Source organism: Coccinella septempunctata, chromosome 1, assembly GCF_907165205.1.
Source record: "Coccinella septempunctata chromosome 1, icCocSept1.1, whole genome shotgun sequence".
In the NCBI taxonomy this organism is placed as follows: Eukaryota; Metazoa; Arthropoda; class Insecta; order Coleoptera; family Coccinellidae; genus Coccinella; species Coccinella septempunctata.
In genome coordinates, this window is record NC_058189.1 from 59,858,593 (window position 1) to 59,884,874 (window position 26,282).

General features: G+C 36.3%; 1 protein-coding gene across 1 annotated transcript; it reads right to left on the minus strand.

The window, feature by feature from the left end:
* Window positions 1–2,705: 2,705 nt before the first annotated feature.
* LOC123308581 (fatty acid synthase-like) lies at window positions 2,706–24,506 on the minus strand. The gene is made up of 8 exons (XM_044891311.1): window positions 24,426–24,506; window positions 14,273–16,070; window positions 10,667–11,574; window positions 8,825–10,425; window positions 8,386–8,680; window positions 3,650–5,809; window positions 3,226–3,465; window positions 2,706–3,171 (listed from the first exon to the last, which is right to left on the minus strand). The coding sequence occupies exons 2-8, from the start codon at window positions 16,068–16,070 to the stop codon at window positions 3,067–3,069; spliced, it is 7,107 nt and encodes a 2,368-aa protein (XP_044747246.1). The 5' UTR covers window positions 24,426–24,506; the 3' UTR covers window positions 2,706–3,066.
* Window positions 24,507–26,282: the final 1,776 nt, after the last annotated feature.

Sequence of the window (26,282 nt, forward strand, 5' to 3'; positions counted from 1 at the left end):
ATGCATTCCGAACACTCAATCGGCAAACAGTGTTTATGCTTGGTACTCTTGGCAGGTTCTTTTGTAAACTGAAATTTCTAAGTAGACCAAAGTCAGTATACAGGATCCGATGTAGAGTGGTTTGTAAAATGGGTAATTCTGAAGAAAGGCCCTTTTTTTTCATATAACAATAGCAGATATCGTTCAAACTGCATCAAGGATATCTTATTGAAATGATCAAATGCATTGGCATGCACAAAGGGACTTATGATAAAAAAATTCAACTTAATTTTAAGTAACATTTTCCACAGTTTTTCAGAGTGTCAATTTTGTTTTTGTGGGCGAAAAGGCGTTGCTTTATCGAGCATAATTAGTGCACAAATAACGTCACAAGCAAAATCCTTTAATCGTGGAGAAATCAAACGCATTGAATACATTAAGTCGGAGTTTTTCCTAAAGGAATAACTGCCAGAAACTCTCAGGTCAAATCTTATAGAAATAAAGGGAAAATGCTATTTCCACTAAACTCCAATTTATACAGGCTGTCCCACTAGTGCCTAAAAATATTTTCGAATATATCGGGTGTGTCATAAATAAGAAATAAAGGGCGGCTTTGATTCTTCAAATGGAACTCACTATATTCAGTAGTGTTTTCAATGCTCTGGAACTTCCTGCATGCTCCTGTATACTCTTCACGTATTTTCCTTCAACAGTTTTCGAAATATTTGTTATTTTGCCAAAAAATGATACTTGTAGAGGCTATGATATTTAATTATAATTCACGAACCCTTGCTCATACCAATAACAGCTTTACATGGATTGAAAGACAAGATTTCAAAGAAACATAACCAGCTATAATAAAGCATCTCCAGCATATGAAGTGTCCAAAAAAGGACTATCAACATGACGAAATTCAAATGGATTTATCTTCATTTTTTTAAATGCAATGCCAAGTTCCAGAGAATTGAAAAACGCTACTGAATATAGTGTGTCTCATTTGAAGAATCAAAGTCACTCTTTATTTCTCTTTTGTGGGACACCCGATATATTCGAAAATACTTTTAGGTTCATGGAGTAATAAAAGTTTGCATAAAAAAATTTTGCATCTTTGACGGTTACGCTTATATCATCCGCTGCGCAACTAGTGGGACACCCCGTATAGGCATATAGGCAAAGGATAAGGCTTTGCATCTCGGGGTGTAAGTCCAACAACATCATAGTAATGTTGAAGTTATAGCTTGTCAAATTTTTAGGTTACCCACTTCATTTGCATATAGGGAACTCTAACGATTTGTCAAAATCAGCTGAGCATTCGCTGTCGTGGGGCACACAAGCTTTTCCCTCCATTCATTTGCATGCTGTTTTGGTTGAGTATTGTGTTTTGTGCATGTTTTTGAAAAAAATGTTCTTCCCTACGTTTGATTAGAGTGATTAGACTATAACTTTCTAAGAAATGCCTCTTTACACTGATAATAAAAAGCTTTGTGTGCCCCACGGCAATGAAGGGTCAGCTGATTTTGACAAATCGTTAGAGTACCCTATTTTATCTAAGGAAAATTTGATCTTTTTCGAAGTGAATTTCTCCAGTTACTGAACTAATGGTTGTATTCTGCTTTTCATCTGTAAGTTACAAATCTGTAGCGTACGATAGATCTGTCAGTGTCCGATTCACAGATTCGTAAATAATGCAATTCTGGAAATGTTCCTTTAAGTATCTTCTTTACAGTGTTATTTTCGAACTACTTATCGTAAATAGTTACGGATTCCTGAAATCTATACATATCAATAAAAACGTCAAGAATTGCAATTTTCCTGTAAGCTTATGAAAAGTTACAGATTGGCTTACAGATGAAAGCAGAACACCACCATAAATTTTTCTCCTTTATTTATCTCAAATGTCAAGTAGTTTCCGGCAAACCGTTGGACTTCAATTCTTTTCTGAATCTTTGCTCCAAAAGACACACATTGAAGATTTCAAGGGCATTATAATTTCTCATCGAGAATTGAACCAGAAGTTTCATTAATGAAAATAAAAACCATCTGCGCGACAGACTTCAATCACAGGTTTATAACGATGAATCTATCATAATCAGTTCAGATTTCACGCACTCAAATGATGTGGGTGGACTTGTCACGAGCAGGAATAACCCCAATAAATAACAATTCAGCTCTTACATTAATGTAAACAGCATAGAAACTCCCTCAATGTCAGGAACATAATATGAAGAGATTCCAATTGAATAGGTTGAAAACTCTGCAATTCCGTTCGACTGCTAGTTCAGATGCGTTCATGAAATTAATAATATGCATTCTTCAATTCCTATCTGAACTTATTCAAGAATTTCTTAAGTTGCCACTTGAAAAAAATTCCGAAATCACTGCGAAACGTTTGGAGAATATTTTTCTATCGAAAACTAAGACAAATGGTGTAGCTAATTTGAATAGGATATAATATCTGTTGAGGGCAAAAATCGAGATAGAAATTGTTGTAGGTGGTGTTGATACAAAAAAGGTCCTTATATACACTTTATTCTGAGATAATGACATTAACAAAAAGTCGGGCAATTCCTTTATTCATGTTGTACATTATTCAATGCGAGAACAATTAACACAATATCCGATAGGAAATTTTTAACTCAAATATTTCAATAATCATTAATAATAAAAATTATCGATATATCGGTATAAATTCATTATGAACAATGAATGTCATCAAGGTATCTCGATCTAATATTCACCAAGAGAAAGATGTCGGATATTTTGGATTCAAATAAATAATATCTAATGGTCTTATGCATTTTTTTCATAGATATGATGATCCAAAATGATACTCATTGGTCAATTATTAAGACCAATTCGATCAATAGGGTCATTTTCAGACCATCACATCGTCGGATATCTTTCTTATGAACAGATAGTCTAAAACTGTAAAGATGAATGAGAGTTTTCTGTTCTCCGCTCTGGAACCCGTTTCTATCAGTCGATTATCCAAAACAGAAATGATAATAAATAAATAAAAAATCCAGAAAAAATTAATGGTCCTTCGATTCAAGGAAAAATCCCTTCTCTTCTTTCTGATATCAGCTACTACTTCGGTTGCAGTATATTGGCAAGCTTCTCCGCTGTGCTTCCAGTCAAGATGGACGTATGGTTCCCTTCCAGGGTATATATTTTCACCATTTGTTGACAAATCTACAAAAGAAGTTAGCAGTGATACAAAAAAAAAACTGGATCAATGATTGTCACCTCTGATAACCCATAGTCCCTGTCCAACTTCAGATCATTGTCCGTAGCTTTTAACAAGCAAACTTCTCCTCGGATTTTTGTGGATGGCTTGTATTTATCGGCAGCTTGAATTTTATGGAAGAAACTCGAAGCAGCTAACGCAAGTTCACTTGCTGGAAGTGAAGTCATTGCAGATAAGGTCTTCATACTTGAAGACAGTCTCTCTTGCCATGAGGGTAACTCCATGAGTTCAGCAACTATCTGAAAGATATCTAGATATAATGAGAGCAAGTAAACGTTTTTCTAAAAGAATGAAAACATAAGTGGTTTTACTCAAAATTATGACTACCCAGAGAGGGCAGCCTTGAAGAAGTTTCTTTTATTTCAATTACACATGCTCTGAAATCTTAATTTGAACTAAACATATCCATCTCTATCTCCCTACCTTTTCCTCATCTACATCCCTGAATTGTGTCATGAAGAAAACCAAAGCTTCACTCTGCTCCTCGTCCGTATTAGCCTCTATCGATTTATTTGCTCTTTCTCTCACCAAGTGAACAGACACATAAGATGGTGAGCCATCAATAAACCAGAGTTTGACCTCTTGTCCTTCTTTCTCGAGCTGAAGACCCATTTCGAAAGCAACACAGGCTCCAAACGAGTAACCCACTATCGTGTAAGGACCATGGGGTTGCACCGTTTTGACATGTTCCAAGTAAAATTTGGCCAATGTCTCGATATCTTCTAATGGGGCATCCGCTGTACATTGTAGACCATAAACAGGAGCTTTTATCCTTCTGGCCATTCCAGCTAACGCATCTACTTTTCCTTCGATGGGATGTATGATGAACAATGGGGATTTGCTGCAACTAACGTCTTCCTTTGACATCTTTACTAAAGTTCTTTTAGGCATCACTTCTATGTTTCGAACAACCAATTGTTGATTTTCCTTATTGGACGACTTGAGCGTAGAATCGTCAGTAGATCTTAAGTTTGACTCATACGTCGTTAATTTATCTAGAGTCAATGCTCTGATTTCGGCAGAATTCAAGATGATATCGAAATTACGCTCCAGGGTGTGCTTTATCTCAGCTGTCATCAGCGAATCCATTCCGAGCTCAGAAAGCGTTGAGTTCTTCGGCCAATTGTTCTTATCTTTCAGTCCAAGGATGTTAGCGATGGTATCGATCAAATCGACTTTATTCTTGGCGTTTACGGAGGCTTGATTGTCCGCCAGAACCAAACTTGAAACGATGGGGTTGCTCTGTTCCAGGAAAACATCCAGTGTGTTCAAACAAGATGATATTCGTTGAGGTAAAGTACCCGCCAGTTCCATATCGTTCGTACCTAGCAATTCCATAGCTAGACCAACATCACCAACAGCTCCCCATTGTATGGCCAATCCTGGCAGGCCTGCTTCTCGACGATCTTCGCAGATTCGTTCCATCACAGAGTTGGCGAAGGCATAGTTTGATTGACCAATATTACCCCTGCCGCACGTCACTGAGGAGAAGATCACAAAATAATCCAAATCCTTTGTGGTTTCTCGCGAAACCTTATCAAGATGCATTGTGACTGTTACTTTGGGAAGACAGCAGATACTGAAGGTCTCTTCGGTCTGGTTTTTCAAGGTTTTATCCCTCAATACTGCTGCCAAATTGAATATACCTCCAACAGGACCATGGGTTTTTGCATGTTGGATCAAACGCCTGACACCAGTCTCAGTTGTGACATCCTCGGTTGAAATGATAACTGTTACCCCCTTCTCCCTCCATTTCCTCACGCAGAGAGATTGGTATCCCGTTTTGATTCCAAATCTTGAGGATAACAGGACTTTTGTAGCCCCCCTATTCACCAACCAGTTAGTTAGTTCTAATCCTAAACCTCCTAGTCCACCAACAAGAATGTAAATTTTTTCGGGGTTCATGTAAGCTCGTGGAATGGCCGATACCAGTTTTGGTATCGGTTTGACGCGAGTTTGTGGTTCCTCGTCGCGGATTTTGATAACTACTTTTCCAATGTGTTGACCTGTTGCCATGTATCTGAAGGCTTCTTCTACTTGGCCTTCGCTGAACACCGTTGCTGGTAGAGGTCTTACTGCCCCATTATCAATTCCTTCACTGACCAACTTCACCAATTCGGTTTGGACTTTAGCCATTGCAGGGTCGTGAAGGGCATCGACTAGAATTCCATGGAATGATATATTCTTAAGGAACACGTTCATGCCTAGCGGAGAATCGTTGGAAAGGTCCACTTTCCCTATCTCCAAGAATCTACCGTTGTTTGCCAAGCATCGTACGGAAGCGTAGAGCTGGTCTGCTGCCAATGAGTTCAGAACAACATCAACACCTCTACCGCGTGTTTCAGACAGTATGAACTGTTCGAAGGAAGTGTCCCTCGAGTAGCCTATGTTTTTGTCCGATAATTCTGGGAATGTTTTTTTGAGAAATTCGCGTTTGGGTCTGCTGCCAACGGTGGTGAACACTTGACATCCCATATGAAGAGCAAGTGAGATTGAAGCAATGCCAACTCCTCCACTTCCTGCATGAATCAATACAGATTCACCTGGTTGTAGATTTCCTCTTTGTATTAGTGAGTAGTAGGCCTGAAAACAATGATCCATCTGAGTTGAATAATTTCCATAAATTGTGCAAAATGAGCTGATATTGGCTTTTCTGATTATGCGATTCTGCATTAGTTGGGGAGCCGACGATGCTAAATCGGGATTTACTCGAGCGTCGTGGAGACCTAGTGGATTTTGAAGATCAGATGGTAGAAAGAAAAAAAGGTTCTATGATGTAATGGTAAAAAAAAAGTTTCCAGCGGGTCAGATTTTTGGAGGATATGTTAATTGCACCCAAAGGAAGCTACTTTTCAAGGGACTGACAATTTGGACGTGACGCAAGGTCACAGCGGTCCTTTGAAAATGTAAAAAAAAATCGTTACTTGTACATACTCGAGCGTGTCAGATTTTCATACAGATGGTTAATCTCTGTGTCGTAAACGTGTTGACCAGGGGAGGTCTTCTTAATCTGACACTTTGAAAATGACAAATATTCTTTTTTTTTTCAAATATTTTCCTGCCTGTACCTCTAATCGTTTTTGTATTCATTATGAAAGTTGTAGATGATACATTTCTACACAACTTTTGTCTGAAGCAATTTTACATACTCCTAACCGTTCTCGTGTTAGAGGGCGATAAGGGCAAGGAGCTTAGCCACACATGCGAAAGGGCAAGGTCAATGTAGAATCCCGGTCTAATCTACATTCATCCAATTGTCAAAATGACAAGGTATTTCTATGAAGACAATTTCGAAATTAGTTACGAAAATTTTAGTGTTGTCTGTGACTGTACCTTAGAATGTACTATTCTCCAACGAGTGAATTTTCGCTTCAGCATGTATCGCTAAACACCTCGCATTAATCGCCATATATCTCAAAAACGTTTGAACGTAGAAAAAATTGCTTAGGACAAAATTTGTGGAAATGTTATGCTTTACAACTTTCAAGATGAATGCGAAAAAGATTTGAAGCCCAGGGAAGGAGATAATTCAAAAAAACTGATTTTTGTGACCTTTATGGCAAATTTTTATTGTTTCGGCTTTCTTAAACTGTCAGATTATATTTTTTCCGTTATTCTTGAATCATTAGCTTCAAAATAAGAAAAAACGCCACCAGGCTCGAGAATGTACACGTGACGTTTTTTTTTGCAACTTTGGCGCCCTCCCACACATTTTCGACACGCTTAAAATGTCAGATTAAGAGAATATATACTTTTCAACATGTAATTTACCAAATATATCTTGATCTGACACGCTCGAGTATGTGCAATGATCGTTTTTTTTTTACTATTCTGACAGGCTGTGCTAGACTATTCCCCCTATATACAGGTCTAATTTTTGGTAGAGGTACTCTACAGGGTCCAAGGTATGTCCCCTTACATTAATCTGACACGCTCGAGTAAATCCCGAATTTCCGTCTTCGGCTCCCTAACTACATACTACTTGAAATATTAATGGAAACAACAAAAATTCAAGTGCAACTGTAGACCGGTTTCGGGATCATTTTCCCTCGTCAGTACAGTATAGCACTGAATCTCTCGATCGGAAGATGGTGGTCTTATGCGATCTTGGGACGTCGCTTTGAGATATTCTCATCACGATACGCCACCTGTCTCGCAAAGACTGAACCAAACCTCACTTTCTCTGCAGACTCCTACAACAGTTCATGGTTCCCAAGTTCAACTACTTCCCGCAGTCATCGAATGTACAAACATTCATCAAGGACCACGGGCGAATTGAGGGGGTTGGCCACTACTCTGTAATCTGTGGGGTTGGCTCCAACCCCCTCAATTCGCCCGTGGTCCTTGATGAATGTTTGCACATTCGATGACTGCGAGAAGTAGTTGAACTTGGGAGCCATGAACTGTTGTAGGAGTCTGCAGAGAAAGTGAGGTTTGGTTCAGTCTTTGCGAGACAGGTGGCGTATCGTGATGAGATATCTCAAAGCGACGTCCCAAGATCGCATAAGACCACCATCCTCCACTCGAGAGATTCAGTGCTATACTGTACTGACGAGGGAAAATGATCCCGAAACCGGTCTACAGTTGCACTTGAATTTTTCGACTTCTCTGGGACTTCTTATGATAGTTCATGACTAACTCACATTATTGGAACGACAATTCCTTCGGATTCGGAATTGTTGTTTCCATTAATATTTCATTCTTCCGATGCGTCCGGTTAGGCGCTTGGAGTACTGTATACTATACAGTATTCCTTCTTTTTCTTTTTGTATGATACATACTACATGTTTCGAACCTTTCTGACAATAATGATAAATGACATAGTTACAACAAGAACAGTGGATGAAAATTTCAAGGAAACCTGGAACCAATTTCTAGGAGGTGCCAAATGATTAAAATTTGAAGTACTGCAGGACATGATTTTACCCTCAAAAAATTGAACAAAAGGGACAACAACAAATAACAAAACAAATGAGTCACTGGTCTCGCATGTTCACATTTGTACCATCTTTTGGTGTAGTGTTATCTCAGTACATATGATGTAAATTGGCCTCATTTAGACTCATCGATAAATTCAAGCAGTTACTTCATATTTGAAGAGCACCAGGTATATTATTGCTTTTCTAATATCAAGTTCTTTGTTACGAATCTCAACTCACAGTACAGTACGCCACTGGAATCGTTGCTGCCTCCTCCAAGCTCCATTTTTCGGGCACCTTCCAGTAGAACTGGTTGTCAAGCATAACAGTCGTTGCCAAACTTCTCGATTCTACCAGACCCATCAAACGATCCCCATTGGAATCTCTACCAGCGAATTCCAATCCTAGTATGTTATCCTTACCAGCTAACTTACCAGGTAGGGCGTCAGGAGGCAGCCTACCTGTTGCAAGCATGATGTCGCGGAAATTCAATGAGGCATAGTAGACGTTGCAGAGTTCAATACCCTTATGATTACTGAAAAAGAAAACATTGAAGTGGGTTGAATCAGGAAAAAAATTACTGAGATTCATATACAGATGGTAAAAAAGTACACTGCTAGTAAAGTAAAACCTAGTTACAGTTGACAATAAATTATGAAAAGAACTGAATGGTCCTTACTTGGATAGAGGACTCTCAATCCATCTCAAACTGGACAAGTCTCCTCTGGTAAGTGTGTTAATGATGGCATGAGGCACCAATTTTCTGTTGGACTCCTCGATGTTTTCCAGCATCAAATGTCTATAGCACCCCCACACTCCTTCCTTAAAAATATTATGAACTAAATCTCCTTTCAGCTGGTCTGAACAATTGTCAATGGAAAAGGGCTTCGAAGTTTGGTCCTGGATGAAAATGCACCTCAAATTTGATCCACCAGTCTCTTTTCTCAAAGCATTAACCATTCCCATAACCCCATTCAGTTTTTCCTCCGAGTAAAGGTATACTTTGTTTCCTTTCGCATCGCTTTCCATCACAGCTTTTTTCAAGGGTTCCACCCATGAGAAATCAGCATTGGATATTTTGATCATAACGCTGTTTGAATGTTCATGAGGTTGTTTTCTTAGGAGGAAATAGTTGTTTTTCGATGTCTTTATACTGCTGATCATTTGAAGACCGATGGTGGTGAAATCTAGGTGAGCAGGGGTGGTTTTAGATTCCTCAAGTAGAATAAACCCCTTTTTCCTAATTGCATTAACAATGGTTTTGAAGGTTTCAATATCATTCGAGGTGAGTAAATCATGGCACACTGAAAAATCTACATTCTCGTTCAAAGCTTGAGAATGCTTTATCCCACATTCATTCAACAACGTCGTGTCAACAGGTTGGAATGTCACCACAGTTGAGTCCACAGAAACCGAAGGTTCACTTTCAAGAATTTTTTTCAGAAGTGGAGACAAAGAAGATTCTACTGGGCCCTTAAGAATAACCTCGTTCATTTTCAGCTTCGTACCACTGGAACTATTCTCAAGTACGATTTGCGAAAGGATTGTCAGTAATTCGGTTTTGCTCAAGTTTGTAGCTCTTCCATGATTTTCTGTTAGATGGTAAGGGATAAACTTATATTTCTCCAGTTTTGGATGCCTGTGGTTTAACCTCTTAGGGGCCAGAGAAGCTTTCAGACCTCTTCCTTCAACACCTCCACATTTTATTATTCCCAAATCTCTGTTGAATTCCACAGGAAGAACCCCAGAGTTCTTCCACAAAGCTTCTTTCTGTACTATTGGATCTATTATTAGTTTCTGTAATTTGGTTGGTATCACTAAATCTTGGGTGTTCTTAGAGATTACTGTGAATTGTAGAACGAAATCTACGAAACATATCCAATTATTATTCCAAAGTATGTCGCCTTGATGGCCTATATTATCAGATTTCACTATGCCTTTGAAGGAATCAGAGTATTCGTATCCTCTTAGTAGCAAATCCTTGTAAATATCTTCTTTCGATAAGGGTAAATGGTCATCCTTGGCAGGCGACTCAAACTTCGACATTTCCACAGTTTCTTTATTTATATCCTCAGGAACTCTTATTTTACCAGATACCACTAGGGAACCGCCTTCCCGAAGCTCAAATGCACCCGTTCCCATTAATATGTTAATGAAGAATTTCACAGTTTCTTCTTTCGATAGGATAGTGGCTCTGTGTAGGTGAATGTCTTCCAGTACGACTGGCATTTTCTCGAAGTCTTGGTTTTTGAGTTTGGCGAAGGTCTTCCAAATAAGGATCTGAAAATGAACGAAAGAAATGATTGCATATTTCGTTGATCTACTGATATGTAACATATCTAACAAAAAGTTCAGACACTCCAATGCAGTGGGATGCCTGAGGAAGAGAAAGAATTTCGAATGGTCCCATATGGAAGAAACTAATGGTGTACAATAAAAACCCTATTGACTTGAAAATTGAATATTAACAGAATGCAGTCTATTATTCTTTTGAAAAAAGTTTTGTCGAAATAATACACACCAAATATCCAGCTCCTGGATATAAAACTCGCCCGTCTATTTTGTGGTCCAACAAATATTTGTTTTCCTCTTTTGTCATATCTACTTCAACAAGGCACTCGCCAGATTGTTGTGTCTCATCGACGAAAGAAGCTACTGCCCATTCGGTACTATGGTCCCACTTTACATGGGGAGAGATCATGCCTGTTCCTCTTCCTACTGGAAAACTGGGCTTTCCATACAGACCGCTCAGGCATGGTTGGGCACCAGCCGCGTACATCTTCCCAATAGCTGACATGAAGAAACTAACGTTATCACTTTGACCCCTTTTCGATAGACTGACAGTTGAGCATTCACCACCAACTGATCTCTTGAGTAAGCTCTGGAATAGGGCTGTGGGTGCAATTTCAACTATTAACGCATTTTTTGGGATATGGTTCGTTGCTTCTCTAAACAAGACAGGGCTTAGTAAGTTATTGACGAAGTACTCAGGTGAACAGAGGTTGGCTGAGGGTTTGTTCCAGGACGATTCAGGTACTGAGGTAGACACCCAACGGGCAGAACGTGTTTTTGGATTTGGTATTACGTTCTCGAGGGATTTTTGAAGCAGGGGTGCAGCTTTGGAGATGTGCCTGCAGTGGAATGCGAATCCAGCACTTTTCACTTCTCTCGCGAACACATCTTCTGAAGCCAAGGTCATTATGAATTTGCTTAGTTCTTTTCGGTCTCCTGAAATTGTCACGTTATTTTCACTATTGTGGCATGCGGGGTAGACTAAGGGGGGACATCTTTCTTTGGCTTCTTTCCAAGTGAGGCCAACCGAAGCCATAGATCCAGGCGGGCAATTGCTTCTGGTGATTGCTAAACCTCTTTCCAACGTACAAAGTATAGCCTGTTCCGCCGTTAAGCACCCATCTGCGTATGCGCAACCTGAAAATTTCATCCAAATTCACAACAGTTTTTACTATCGAATGGTTATGAGTGCCAAAAAAAGGAATCGAACTGAAAAATGAATGACCTGATTTTCACTAGCAATAGTTCTTCAACCACTTTACGTGTTCCGCTATTAAAATGGTATCTTCATGTGGTATACTGCAGTATACCTGAAGATGATATTGTAATAGCGAAACACGTGTCGTGCTTAAATTGCGCTTCTTATTGGAAATCAGGAAATTCAGTTTTAAGTTTAATTATGTATTTTCATCAGCTATCATGAATACAATAAAATTGAAACAAAGAAATTGTTATACAGGGTGAGTCTTTGGCTCGTACAAATATTTTAACAGTAGAATCTTGAGGTCAGAGGAAACACTTTTCTCCTTTACTATTTTTTTCGAATCCGGTTGGTTTGAAAGATACAGGCTGTTTATAAACCATAAAACAAGATATTTTCAGCTCCATCTCACGAAAGGTTTTATCAAATGAAATGAATTTCGGAATATAGGTTTTCATTCATTTGACGAATCTTTTTCGAACACAAGATATCACTCACGTGTTCCAGTTTTCTCATTATGACCGTCCGTTACGTACCATGAAAATACCAAAAATTCAACGAACCCAATTCCTGAAACTATGTTGGACGCTGTCTGATGAATATTTTAACGTTTTGTAATAATAAAAGTATTCTTCATGTTTTCCCGTATAACGCGCCGTTTTCTAGCAATCTGATATTCAAAAATAAAAAATTAAAAACCTCTTTTTAAAGGGTCCACAGATGTGTAATGTCATAGATTTAGTTATTCTGAAAGTAATTCTGTTTTTCCAGGGATGGCACAGCTCATTATGAAAAATTAAATTGGCTATATCTTTTAATCAGGACCGAATCTGAAAAAATGGTATAGGAAAAAAGTGTTTCTTTTGACCTCAGGAACTACAGTTGAAATATTTGTACGAGTCAAAGACCCACCTGTAGAGTGAGCGGATGTTTATTGGCAATAAGACCTCTGCCACAATTTTATGTTTTTATGGTAGAGTATCAGTCCAATAAACTTCCGCTCAAAAAGGTGTTGAAGATTTTTATAGAAAATTACAGTACAGGGTGTAATGTATGATATGTGTTAAATAAACTTCAATGAAAATAAGTAGGTATTTTATGAACCGAAATCGATAGGTGAAGTAAATCAATATCCTCAAAACATACTATGTTACTGTGATACCTCAACTTAACTTAACCCTCCAGACTTGCAACTCTTCAAAACATCCTATTCAATTCAACCAGTATCAAACAAAATTGTGTACAATATTTAAACCATAAAAAGTGGAGAAAAACCCAAACCAACCTATAAAAAACATGATATTTCCGAGTATTAGGAGGTAAATTAACATTCGAATGTTTATATCAAGATTTTACACGAAATATAAAAAATTAATTATTTTATCGGAGTGAGTAATGATCTTGGCATTGAGAGAGAATGTTCATGCTGGAGTGTGCTGTGCATTCTCAAGAGTACCTATAATAATCGTGGGAATATTTAAATATTCGGATGCTTTCTAAGAACTGTTTAATTTATTCGAAACTATATCGGATGATGCTTATTACTTTTCGTTGTTGTGAAATTGGGAAAAAATCATGAAAAGCACTGGCGTGAGTCAGGAAGCTTTAGAGATTCCCAAGGCGGTCGACCTTTGACCATCGTAAAATTAATTCACTTCCCAGAAAATAAACGAAATTGCAAAAAAGGCTGACAAACATAAATGAATCCGGTTCACTTCTTGATTATGCTAAACTACCGACTATTTCATTCATACCCGATCTAAATTTTCCGAACAATCATTTAAAATATTCACACCTACATGTAAACATTTCAAAAATATTTTTTGGTGACAAGATGCATTTCCTAACATCCAACAAATCCAGGAGAGCCATTGTTTGCAGATAAAAGTAAACTATGCAACAGCAATATTGTAAATATACTGATAGATCAAGCTTTCAGATAAATCCTAATCATTTTTCAAAAGTAATACTGACTAAAATGTCAGAGTTTTTATAAATCCCCACATTGGTATCTTTGTTTTCTTGTTTTTCCCAAAATATATAATAATCATAATGGGTGAAACTCACGTTTCAGCCAGGGGTCAGGGGTGAGTATTTAGAAGGTCAAAATAATATTCAATCCACCAAATTTGATCAATTCGATATTCAGAGTTGAAGAGAGTCGAAAATTGGGTTGAAATTTCAATTGAAAAGCAAAACAAACTTTATAATTTGGAGAATTGCAATTTCCTATTCCCCCATACCTTGCAGATGATACAGGGGGAAGAAAATTACTCCGAAAACTTCTCTCATCCCTTTTCTTCCTATTCTCAAAAAATTAAGAGAATCCGTTGTTTCAAATAGTAGTTATAAATAGTCCAAACACACAAATAAACATCCTGATATTCAAATTTATACAGGATATCTTTGAATAAACGCTGTAACTTCGAAGGGTGTTGCTGGATAACTGGATAGATCGATACCATTAACAGATTAAGATAATATAAGCGTGTTTAAATATAAATCATTTGACAGTTTTATACGCAGGATCTTGAAAGAATCTGCTTCCTCCCTATAAAATCAATTTGAGCACTCATCATGGTATACTCTATTCAACAAATCATTTTCAAACTGTAGAAATCTAATCAGACTCACCTACTTCTCCGAACGAATGACCAATAACACCTTCAGGTTCAATTCCCAACAATCTGAGCATATCAGTTAAAGCTATCTGTATCGCAGTTATGGCAACATAAGCATTCACAACGTTTTCGAAAGTTTCTTCGTTCCCGTTTACGATCAAATCTTCTAAATCTATCCCGTGAGGCTTCAAAACCGCTGCAGTTTTCTGGATGGACCTTCTGAATGGTCCAACCTTCATGAAGTCCCTACCCATCGCAGGCCACTGGGTTCCCATTCCTGGATAAACGTACCAAATTGGTCTTCTATCTGAAGCTACTGGATGTATTTCACTAGGGAATGAACCTTCCAGAAGGGCGTATCCTCTAAATTTGTGTCCCGGTATGTGAGAGCTGTGAATTTGGTCTAAAAGCGATAGGAATTCAGAGTCATCTTTGTTTTTTATGGATACATCCAGGAGTTCTTTCACTGCCTCTTCTGTTCTTCCTGAAACTCCAATAAGTCGAGGAATATTTATGGATTTTGGTGTTATTTTGGGTTTGACGTTGGAACGGAGAATCACATGGGCATTAGCTCCTCCAAAACCGAAGGAGTTGATACCAACAGTGCCACCTCTCCACGGAATATTCTCTGTGACCACCTTCAGTCGACCGTCAGATAAAGAAGGTATCTCTGGATTTGGGTTCTTAAAATGCAGATTTTTGGGTATGATCCCCGTTTCCATGGCTATGACTACCTTGGCGATGGAGCAAACGCCAGAAGCGCCTTCTGAATGACCCATATTGCTCTTCACGGAACCGATCATTAAAGGATCGTTTCGGTTCTTACAGAAGAATTCTGCAACTGCGTTTAGTTCTTGGGGATCGCCAACTTTTGTACCTGTACCGTGGGCTTCCAGATAATCAATCTGAGTGGGATCTACGCCGGTTTCTGCGTAAATCTCCTGGATCAACCTTAGCTGGATCTCACCGGATGGGTAGGTGATTCCCAAGTCTTTGTAACCGTCACTGTTGGTCTTGGCGCCTAGGACTGAAGCGTAAACTCTTCGAGCCACGCCTGATTTCTGCAGCAGTATAGCGGCTACCGATTCAGCCCTGACGTAACCGTTGGCTGAGCTGTCGAACGATTTGCAGGCTCCTTCCGGGCTCACCATTCCCAAACGAAGAAAGTGAAGACAAGCGTTAGGCTTCAAGAGCAAATTCGCACCTCCAACTATCGCAGAATCGCACTCGCCAGACTGTATGGCTTTGATGGCTTGGGAGAAAGCGTAAAGGCTGCTCGAGCACGCAGTGTCGACCGTAAAACTTGGTCCTTTGAAGTCGAAGGCGTACGATATCCGGTTCGCGAACATGGATCGTGAACATCCAGTCAGACCGTAGCCGTTGATCTCATCCGCGTCCCTTTCCCAGTATTCCAGCGATTCGCTGGCGCAGATGCCCATGAAGACTCCACATTTGGTGCCTCTGAGTTCGTTGGGGTTGTAGCCGGCATCTAGGATTGCCTCGTGAGTGACCTCGAGCAACAGGCGGACCTGCGGGTCCATCTGTTCGGCTTGCTTGGCGTGCACCCCGAAGTGTTGGGCGTCGAAGTGGGTCAGGTTCTTCAGTTTGCCGAATCTCTCGGGTAGGCCGTGGAGACCAGAGGGCCATCTTCTGGGGTCGCTGGTTATCATGTCGATTCCGTCGAGCAGCTGCTGTTTGAATTCCTCGATGTTGTCGCTTTCCGGGAAACGACCGGATAGTCCGGTTATGGCGATTTGGACCTGGGGTGGTTCGGGTGAACCGTTCATTTTTTCCGATGAGGCCCGCGCCATCTGCAACAAAAAACAAAGTTTGAGGCTCGACTATAAAAACTATAGTCGTTGCAACTCGAACGTAACTTTCAAAATCTGGTCGTATTTTTAGGTTATTTGAAGTTGAACAGTTATTTTCTTTTCTTACCACACTTCAAGTTTTGAATCCACAAAAATTCATACCTAATTCATGTTTAAACATGATATAATATTTGACAGTACATGAAATTTTGACATTTCGTAAGGAAAAGTTACGTTTGCATTGCAAAGTACGTACATTGCGTTTATGACAACTTGACGGCTTACGTAGATTGGGAATGGGCACTAAGAATCAAGACCAAAGATTAAAAACTTACAAAGATTTACTCTTTATTAATAGATGGTGGGCAATTTTCAAAATAATTGATCTTGTGTTCCAAAAAGAAGTAGGTATACTTCATTCTCTTTTATTTTAGCATTCGGTTGGCCATAAAATAATATTCTGAAGATTTTAGGTCCTTTCGTTTGCATAGGAAGTGTAGCACTTTTCTACACTAGGTGTAATTTACACTAGATTTTAGTATTCGTTTGCTGATTGGATTTACACCAGTGTAGAGGAGGGGTAGTTTATCCACACCTAGTCAGAAGGAGGTGTAATATTAGTGAGAAAGAGAGAAGACATGGTTTCTGGAAGTGCTTTTTAGAATTCAGGTCCGCTCATTCAAATAGTAACCCTGATATTCTAAAATGTACAATATATCAGATAGCGAACATCTTCAATGTAAGTGAACTTATATAATGTTTCATCTGAATCAAAACGACTCGTATTTTAGCTAAATGTTTCCACAATCAGAAAGATTGTGAATGAAGAGAACGACAAAGAATTTCCATCTATTGAGAGACCCAAAAAAGTGGTGGCATTTGAGAATTCTATTTTGGTGTGAACAAATGCGAAAAGGCACTACAGAATTTTCGATTGTCTTCGTAGAATAAGTTCAATAAATATATAATTATTATTATTATTATATCAAAGTATTAAAAGTTCCTCTTGGCTTCCTTTAATTCTTTCGGCTTCCATCGATGCGAGATGATTTTTGTTGAAGAATTTAACATTCTTGTAATTAGCCGTTTATTCCTTCGAGAGATACCCATTTCAACCACAGCAAAATATGCATTTCATCTTCGGATTGATTTTTTCGAAATCTACAACTGATGTAACCGTAACCTATTCAACCTTCAGCCAAATAAGATAACATTAACTCTCCTCAAGCTACTGCATATTATGTGTCAATAAATCAATTTTCTTCCATAGCAAAAATAAATATATTCAAAAACTGATATCTTGTATTTTCCATGCAAATAACTAGATTTGGTATGCCTTCAATAAGTTTGTACAAACATCAATTATGTTCGTCACATATTTTCGACTTCATATTTTTCGAAGTGATTCGACATTGTGGTAAAACATGTAATTACTGAGACTTACAGCGGATTTCATAAAACTTTGATTGTCCGATCAACGGTTTGACAGTCACTAGATTAATAAAACGAAATCACTGAAACCTTTTTATTTCCGAATATATTGAAGAAGTAGGAATTGAGAATAATTGAATGGTCGTATAAACATCATAATTTGATGCGAGAATGATATTCTGAATGATCATGACTGAATTATCGATTGAAAACAAATTGACGTCTATTCGTTAATCGAGCGTTGATTCCATGATCAAGCTTTATGAAACCTGGGGTTAGAATTACTTAGAACGGACAACATAGTGCTGATTTAAAATTAAAACCCAAAAATGTTTTGACAAAGCATCATAACACCACATTTTCGTACTATAGAGAGTGGAATGTGTCAAATTTCCATGGCCAACCGGGTGCTGAAATAAAAGTGAATGCAGTATACTTAGAGAATTTTAGATTACCAAAAATATTATTGGTTTGATGATTTTCTAAAAATTGAAAAAATTGAGGGACAACAAATTTTTTCGTAGACTTTGACGGATATACGGACAATTTAATTTTTGAACAATTTGGAAATGGTGTACGATATAGCTAGTAAACTATTCAGTTATTTCATATTCAGGTAAAGGAGTTTCAACGAATATTATACAATTTGCATACCTACTTCTAGAATCAGCGATGAGAACAATGTCTATTCATCATCCATTCATCGTACTTCGAGAATCAAATGAGTATTTAGTTTTTTATAGTATTTTTTTGTTACTTAATCTCAGAAAACCATTATTGGTAGAGGAAGAAATCTTAATGAATCATTTTCTGGGAATATTTCCCGAAAATACCATATTTTAATCCGCAATCAAATAAAAATGAATACAAAGAAATTATATTCGCTAATAATTGTTTTCACTAAGCCACACACGTGTTGGAGCAAGACATTGAGACGGAAATCTCTATTGACAAAGTTTCTAGAGTATTAAATTTGTGTATTACTCGATACTCGATGACCAAACTCAACAACCTTTGTATATCCATGGACCATGACTCATGGGATCGTCTGAATTGGCCACAAAATGTTGTTTCATGAAATATAACATACTTTCTTAAAGTGTGGCAATATTTTTTTCGCCTTGCATTCTGAGCGACATTTGTTGAAGGCTACAGAGTGTTCTACGTATGCGGGTCATTGAATTTTCTAACTTATTCATTGAAGAAATTTGAAAAGCAAACCATCAACTATAGTTTTTTTTTCAGGGGCAATCTAAACATGCTATCGGAAAAAATATCAAGGAAAGTTATCATGGAAAGACCTTTTTTATAATATTATTGGTTTTTTTTGCACAATATATTTCGAAAATTTTCAAAAATTCAATTTGAATGTATAAACATAAAGATAATTCTAAATTTATTTCGATACTTTTGATTCAACATTGCGCTGAGGAAATAAAATCAACATTCGGACTTTCAACTTTTCAGTTTGGCTCAATGAATAAGTCACAAAATCCAATGGCTTACGTAAAACACACTGTACAGGGTGGGCAAATTTCGATGTTTTAGCACTACAGCTTTCAAACCAGAGGAGAAAGACAAAATCTGATACCCCATTCTCGTTCTCTTTTTCTGAGAAACTTACAATAGTAGTAGTGATTTTTGACCACTTTCTTTTGTTTTCGAGTTATAAGCAAAAGTTGGAAAAATGGCGATATCGAAATAAATTTATATCTCCGCTAATACTGATGATAGAGGTCTGAAATTGAAACATTATACAGGCACTTTTTTACGTAGAATCCAGTGGCGTGCTCGTCTTTTTAGCAGGATTTTTAATTACGAAGCTATGACCCAAAGTTATGTTTTTTTAAATGGGAACACTAGTTTTCTGTGCAATTTTTTGAAAGCTTAATTTTTATTGATTTCAAAAATATATAGCATCATATGGTTTGTATCAATATAAATAATAGAAAATGGTCAAAAACACTTTTTCTCAATATTTCTATGGTTTCAACTTTTGACGAGCACAGAAAAATAGAGTTTGCTATAACAAAAGCAGTCTCCTTCCGGCAATGTCATTCTTTCTATGCTTTTTACCAGTTTTCACAAAATTTGAATCAAGATATATTTCATAAATTTTCATAATGATGAAAGGACTTATAGAAAGAGACATTGGTAATCATACGATACTATATTTTTCTATGCTCATCAAAAGTTGAAACTATAGAAATATAGAGAAAAAAGGTTTTTGACCATTTTCTATTATTTATATTGATACAAACCATATGATGTTATATATTTTTGAAATCAGTAAAAATTAAGCTTTCAAAAAATTGCACAGAAAACTAGTGTTGCCATTTAAAAAAACATAACTTTGGGTCATAGCTTCGTAATTAAAAATCCTGCTAAAAAGGCCAGCACGCCACTGGATTCTACGTAAAAAAGTGCCTGTATACTGTTTCAATTTCAGACCTCTATCATCAGTATTAGCGGAGATATAAATTTATTTCGATATCGCCATTTTTCCACTTTTTGCTTATAACTCGAAAACAAAAGAAAGTGGCCAAAAATGACTACTACTATTGTTAGTTTCCCAGAAAAAGAGAACGAGAATGGGGTATCAGATTTTGTGTATCTCGTCTGGTTTAAAAACTGTAGTGCTAAAACATCGAAATTTGCCCACCCTGTACATCGTGGAATGTAAAATTCGCAGAAAATTTCACTTGTCTTGAATCTCATCATCTTGTTCAAGTAATTTCTCGATAATGAAAATATTTTAGGAACCTATAAGATTGATTCTCACGAAATAGTCACTTACATTACCTTCAATAGAGGGTCCTAAAAATTCACTAACAGACACCATTTAACACTTGGTCAGTTTCTGAATGTTCAGTCAGGATATGTCCGTTGTAAAGGATTGTTTCATCGACCTTAAGATATAATCTTTATTTGAACCATATTCTAATTGATTAATTAAAAAAATTAACAAACCGAATGGTTGGAATGAAATATTAGCACCTATTGTCTTAAAGATCTCACGAATGAAAAGAAGCAATCTTCATAACATGCATATAAATTCTAATGGTGACAGGTTATTATGTGCAGTAGTCGATAATTAACTGAAAAAAATTGTTTTGCCTGGAGCAAACAAAAAAAATCGAGTCATGCTAAGAAATTTTTCCAACACCATGAATAATATTGTTGAACCCCAAGAGAGCATATTATGGGATTCCCCAGATAATTATGTTTCGAGATCCAGAATCTATTCGGAACAGAATTCTTTAAACCTGAGAAGGGAGTTCAACTAAAAAAAACCGGAAAAAAATATTTCGAGATCGGAAAAATTCTACAAGCCAGAAATAATATTTTTCGAGAGGGATAAAAAATCGGTCCCTGTGAAGAATATTCCTTGTGTTGTCCGTCAATAATAATATGTAGTTGAGTTCCGATATTTTACGTATATCATCAGAAAAAATTTTTGCATTCAAGAAAAGTAATTTCCGTCCTAAATAATTATTAATTCATGCTCGATTTCGAAGGTTATTATTGGAAAAAATGACTGCTGCCAATCGATTGAACGATTTCAACTATTTATTCAGCAGATCGACGACACACAGCAAATAAAATTTTTACATTCTAGTAATACTCGAGTTTTATCTGCAATAAATGCAGTTTTTGTTACTTTTGTTGTATACATGACGATATTACGAATAATACAGCCATGTAACATTACCACAGCAATGTCTTCCTATGTTTTCATTGATCTTTATAGCGATATTCGAAGAACTTTTTCGTTGTCACCGTTTTATTACGAACCTTTCAAAGGTTTACATGAAAACCCCTCCTATATATGGAGAAAGAAATAAAAATACGACGAATTTGTCGAAAATATTCAAGAAACTAATTCGTTTGGCTTTCCATTTTATACAGGATGTAAAAATATTTTAAAAGTTGATTCTTGAGGTGAAAAGAAACACTTTTTTCCTTTACCATTTTTTCCGAATCGGCTGGGTTTAAAAAATACAGAATGTTGAAAAACCATAAAAAAATTTATTTTCAGGTTAGCACCCACGTCTTCCAGTTTTCTCATTATGACCATTACGTACCAGAAAAATAGCAAAAATTCAAAGAACCCACTTACGTTTTTAAAATAAAAGTATTCTTCATATTTTTTCGTATAATGCGACGTTTTCGAGTAATTTGATGTTCAAAAATAAATAATATCTGTCAAATTCGAAAAATAGGATACTTGATCGAATGCAACTCTTCAAAATATCCACAGAAGTGTACTGTCACAGATTTAGCTAGTTATTCTGAAGGTAATTTTGTTTTTCCAGGGGTAGTACCCCTGATTTTTATCCAAGACAAATCGGAAAAAATGGTGAAGGAAAAAGTATTTCTTGTGTCCTCAAAAAAAACTCATTTTGGTTTATAACTCAGGAATGATTCGAGTGCAACAATTTCCGTAATAGATAACACAAATTCGGATTCTTATAAATCTGAAAACAGCAAGTATGTCAGATTTATGCAAACCGAAGAAATTTTGAAAAATTGTTTGCAAATATCCATCGAGAAAAAAATTTCCCAAAATTTGTCATCAGCTAGTAATCAGAAGCTAGTTGAACTCAAATCTGAAGTCAGAATATTCTATCGCCTCTCAAAAAATTTGTGAATTTTTTTCAATTTTTACTTTTCCTTCGCTTTTTTCAAGAATAAGGCATGTTCTAAGGTGCGAAACTTCTGTGTCTTTGAAATCTGCAATCCGGAGTATTGCAATGGTTAAGAACGTCGCTGAGTTTGTTTTTATTGAAGAGATTATTATTATTATTTCTCTTGGGTAATTTTCCAGTGTCAAGATTGTTAACCTTGTTCAACATGAAAAATTCTTATAATGGTTGAAAACGGGCCCCGAAAATTCTACTGCCTAGGGGCCCCCACATGCTTAATCCGGCAACAACAAAGTGAAATAAGATCCGTCTAAAAAGCCTGAATAATTCAAGACGTAAATCGAAAACTACTGGCGCTAGTTTTCTGAAAACTTACCTACCTACACCGAGGATTTCAATTTCAACTACCTTATCTCAAATAATAGAAGCCTGTTTACACAACGCATTTTTGGATTCTACTATCTTTATAACGTGATTATAATAGGTATGTCGAAAGTGTGAATTTTTATTCTTTAAATTTTCAACAAAAAATTGAATCTCGATTCAACAATTTTGAATAAGGTCGGGGTGAATGAAACATCACCCACCAAATAAATTAATTCGCCAATTAATATTTCGTTGAAAAATACAAATTTATAGACCTTATATTTAAGAGTGATTTGCTTATTGATGGGGTTTTTATCAACCATTTCTTAGAGGAATGAAATGGTTCAACTGATTGATTTCAAATTTTCTTCTTTTGATGTTCTAGATGTATTATCGATTATATGCCCCTTTGGTAGAGTTATAAATGATGAAAGACTGAAAAACGTATCAATTACGTATATCTATCTATTTTTGTCTCTGTGATTTTCATCTCAGATAATTCATGAATTACTTCCCTATGAAGAAAGCACCTCAAATACATCACTACTGAGGCGTAGGTACATAATGAAAATTCGAATTAAATAAGTCCATGTCATTCCTTTTAAGAACATGGTTGATAAGAAACCCATAAATGACCAAATCATCCTCAGCAACATAAGGTCTACTAATTTCTGGCACAAAAAGTTAGAGTTGCCATTTAAAATCAGAAGAAAGATGAGGGCGATTTTTGGACTGGCTGTCCTGATCTCAAAGAAGGGAAAAGAAAGAAAAAGAATTTGTTTCTTGGTTTTTGTTTTTTTGTTTGCTTTTTTTAAGAAAATATAGGTATTTATGACAATATTGATGAGATACTGTTAATCTTGTTGAACGGTAGATATTTCTTGTGAACTTTTTTTTATTTTTCATCTGCTTTTTTTGGGTACAATGTTTGTTATTTGTTGTGAATACTGTAGTGGGCGTACGCCTGTTTGTATTCTTATGTATAAATAAAAAAATAAAAAGAAAAACTACCTCCCCTTCCTAAAGGGTACATGACAACTTCTTCGACTGAGTGAAAACTTGAGTATATAATTCAAAATAAAATTGACCCTTTTTCAACGAAATACTGAAGATACTCTCTCCTTATAGCTCGCCATATCTTGAAGCATTTCGAAGAATTGGAACAGAGTACTTGGGAATTGGACTGTTTCTAGAACTCTGCAACTTTATTTTCACAATTATTTGTGAAATGTTATCATTAGTGTCCTCTTTTTTCTCGAGACGAAGACTTTGAGCCAAAGAAGTGAATTTATATAATTTTTGGATAAAACAGTCCAATATAATCGAATATTGGACAAATAATAACGCAATGGAAAAAGTTCTCAAGCATCTATCAATGTCGTTCAAATTATATTATCAAATGAGCACGATTATATTAATACCCATGCACATGCTTCTCTTTAAAAAAGCCTAAGCTCATATTTTCGTTGATCGGGTTATGAACTGGTATCAACATTGTACTAACCACTAAAGATTTATCATCTCGCGAATGGTCGTAGAAAAAAATTGAATAGAAAAGTTAAGCATTGAATTTAGTTTTTTTCGAAGATTTTTTATTTAATTCCCGATTCACTTCAAAATATGACTCAGTTGTATTTTATTGGATGTAGAATATTTTTCCAAATTTTTTTGAATGCCTAACATTTCATGAAAAAGGTTTCAGCCAATTTGCATTTCAAGTTTAAGAATGAATGCGTCAAAAACTACCCAAGAAATATTCTTCGGAATATTTTCGTATCACCCTATTCCCTAAGATTTCTGACTGTACCCCTTAATTTTTTTCATAATTCTAGGATAAATAGAAAACGAGAATTTCGAATAGACTTAAAAGAGCAATCGCTTAAAAATTTTAAAAATATTTTTCAGAACTCACCTCACCGAACAAAAACTGAACTATCACTAAAAGTCTGAATGTCACTCGTCGAGAATTTCACCTTCTGAGTATGGAAAACGAAAAGACAGTTTCCAGTTGGGAAAGAAAATGCCTGGGTTCACATTATGAGCAAATATTTATTTCGTTTGCTTCGGGATTTAATGATATGTACGGCCAATCATGGGCGTACTTGATTTCGGCTATTTCATGCGAGAAAAAGAAGCGAAAACATCGTACTGATACTATCGTCTGATGCTGATTGGCTGGGTTTGTAAAACTTTCTTCTGTTCTGTCTGATTTGCATAGACTGTTGTACTTGTGTGAAAATGAAGTAAATATATGTATATTTTATTATTTATCGTCGGAATTCATACTAATATTTGTTTGAAAGAATGATGAGAGCCTTACTTTATGGACTAACTAATATCCAGGATATAGAGTTGTTTGAAATTTGGCGTGTTTCACAGGATTGCGATTATACAAGTTGTAAATGAATAGTTGCGAAAAAATTTAAGGGGTGATTCCTAGCCAGAAAATAGTTTGTATCTTCTATATTACTTTTTTTTAACAGCTTAGATACAACTCGCTCAAGATGACACCTGAATAACCTGAATGGCAATTTTTTCTCTTAGACTAGTATTAAGACTAGTCCTTATAATATTTATATAAAACTGAATATGAAACAATTTCTCATCATCGATAGCTTCAATTGAACTTTTTTCAGTTATATGGGTCTTATAGGCTTTGGTCTGAACCGGAAATTGGAGAAGTCCAGTACTACATTACAAATACAGGGTGAGTCTTTTGAAGTGTACATTTTTCTCTCTACCATTTTTTCCATGTCGGCTCGGTTGAAAAGATACAGGCTGTTGAAAATCCATTAAAAAAAATTATTTTGAGTTACCTATATCTTTCGAACGATTTTATCGAATGGAATGTTTTGCGGAATCTACTGTTTCATTGATGTGAGAAATCTTCTCCGAACACAAAATTACACCCTCATCTTTCAGTTTCTTCATTATTACCATAACATTCCATAAAAATACCAGAAATTCGAAGAACTCAACGTTTAAAGATAAGCTGAACGCTCATCACTCATGAATACTTGACGACAATTTTGATAATAAAAGTATTCATCATATTATAATGCGCCGTTCTCGATTTATTTGATATTCTAAAATAGAGAATATTCGTCAAATTCGTAAAATTGGCTGAATGCAACTCTGTTCAAAAGATCTACAGATGTGTAGTAGGTATCATAGATATTCTGAAGGGAATTTTGTTTTCCCAGGGGTGCCATATAGCTCATTATTATTATCTTTTTATCGAGATCGAATTGGCAAAAAGAGTTTCTTCTGACCTCAAGAATTTATAGTGTTAAAATATATGTATGAGCCATCCTGTGGATGAAAAGGAAAGTTTCAGGATTTTCTGAGATCGCTGCATTTTTTCAAGAGGTACTCTTATCTCCATATAACAGCAATGTGTTACATAGATACTTTTTTATTGAACTTATTGCTGTTTTTAGAACTAAACTCTATATATGGATCATAACATATTATTATCTCGAATATCTGATGATTTGTCGAACCAAATAAATCACTTTCATCACTCGGTTTCAGGAATATGGAATTAATTAGTTGATCGTCGTATGGTAAAAATCCTTTTAAATAATGATTTCCATACCGATGATTATCGTTCCGAGAAATTACACGAAAAAGTAATCGAGCAATACCTAAGTTTATTGATTTTCCATGGAAGTTGCCTTGTGCTAGTTTATAGCTGAACTTCAATGAGACAGTTTTTTAAAAACCAATATAATAAATTTTGAGAAATAATTTCTTTTTTTTCCAGAAA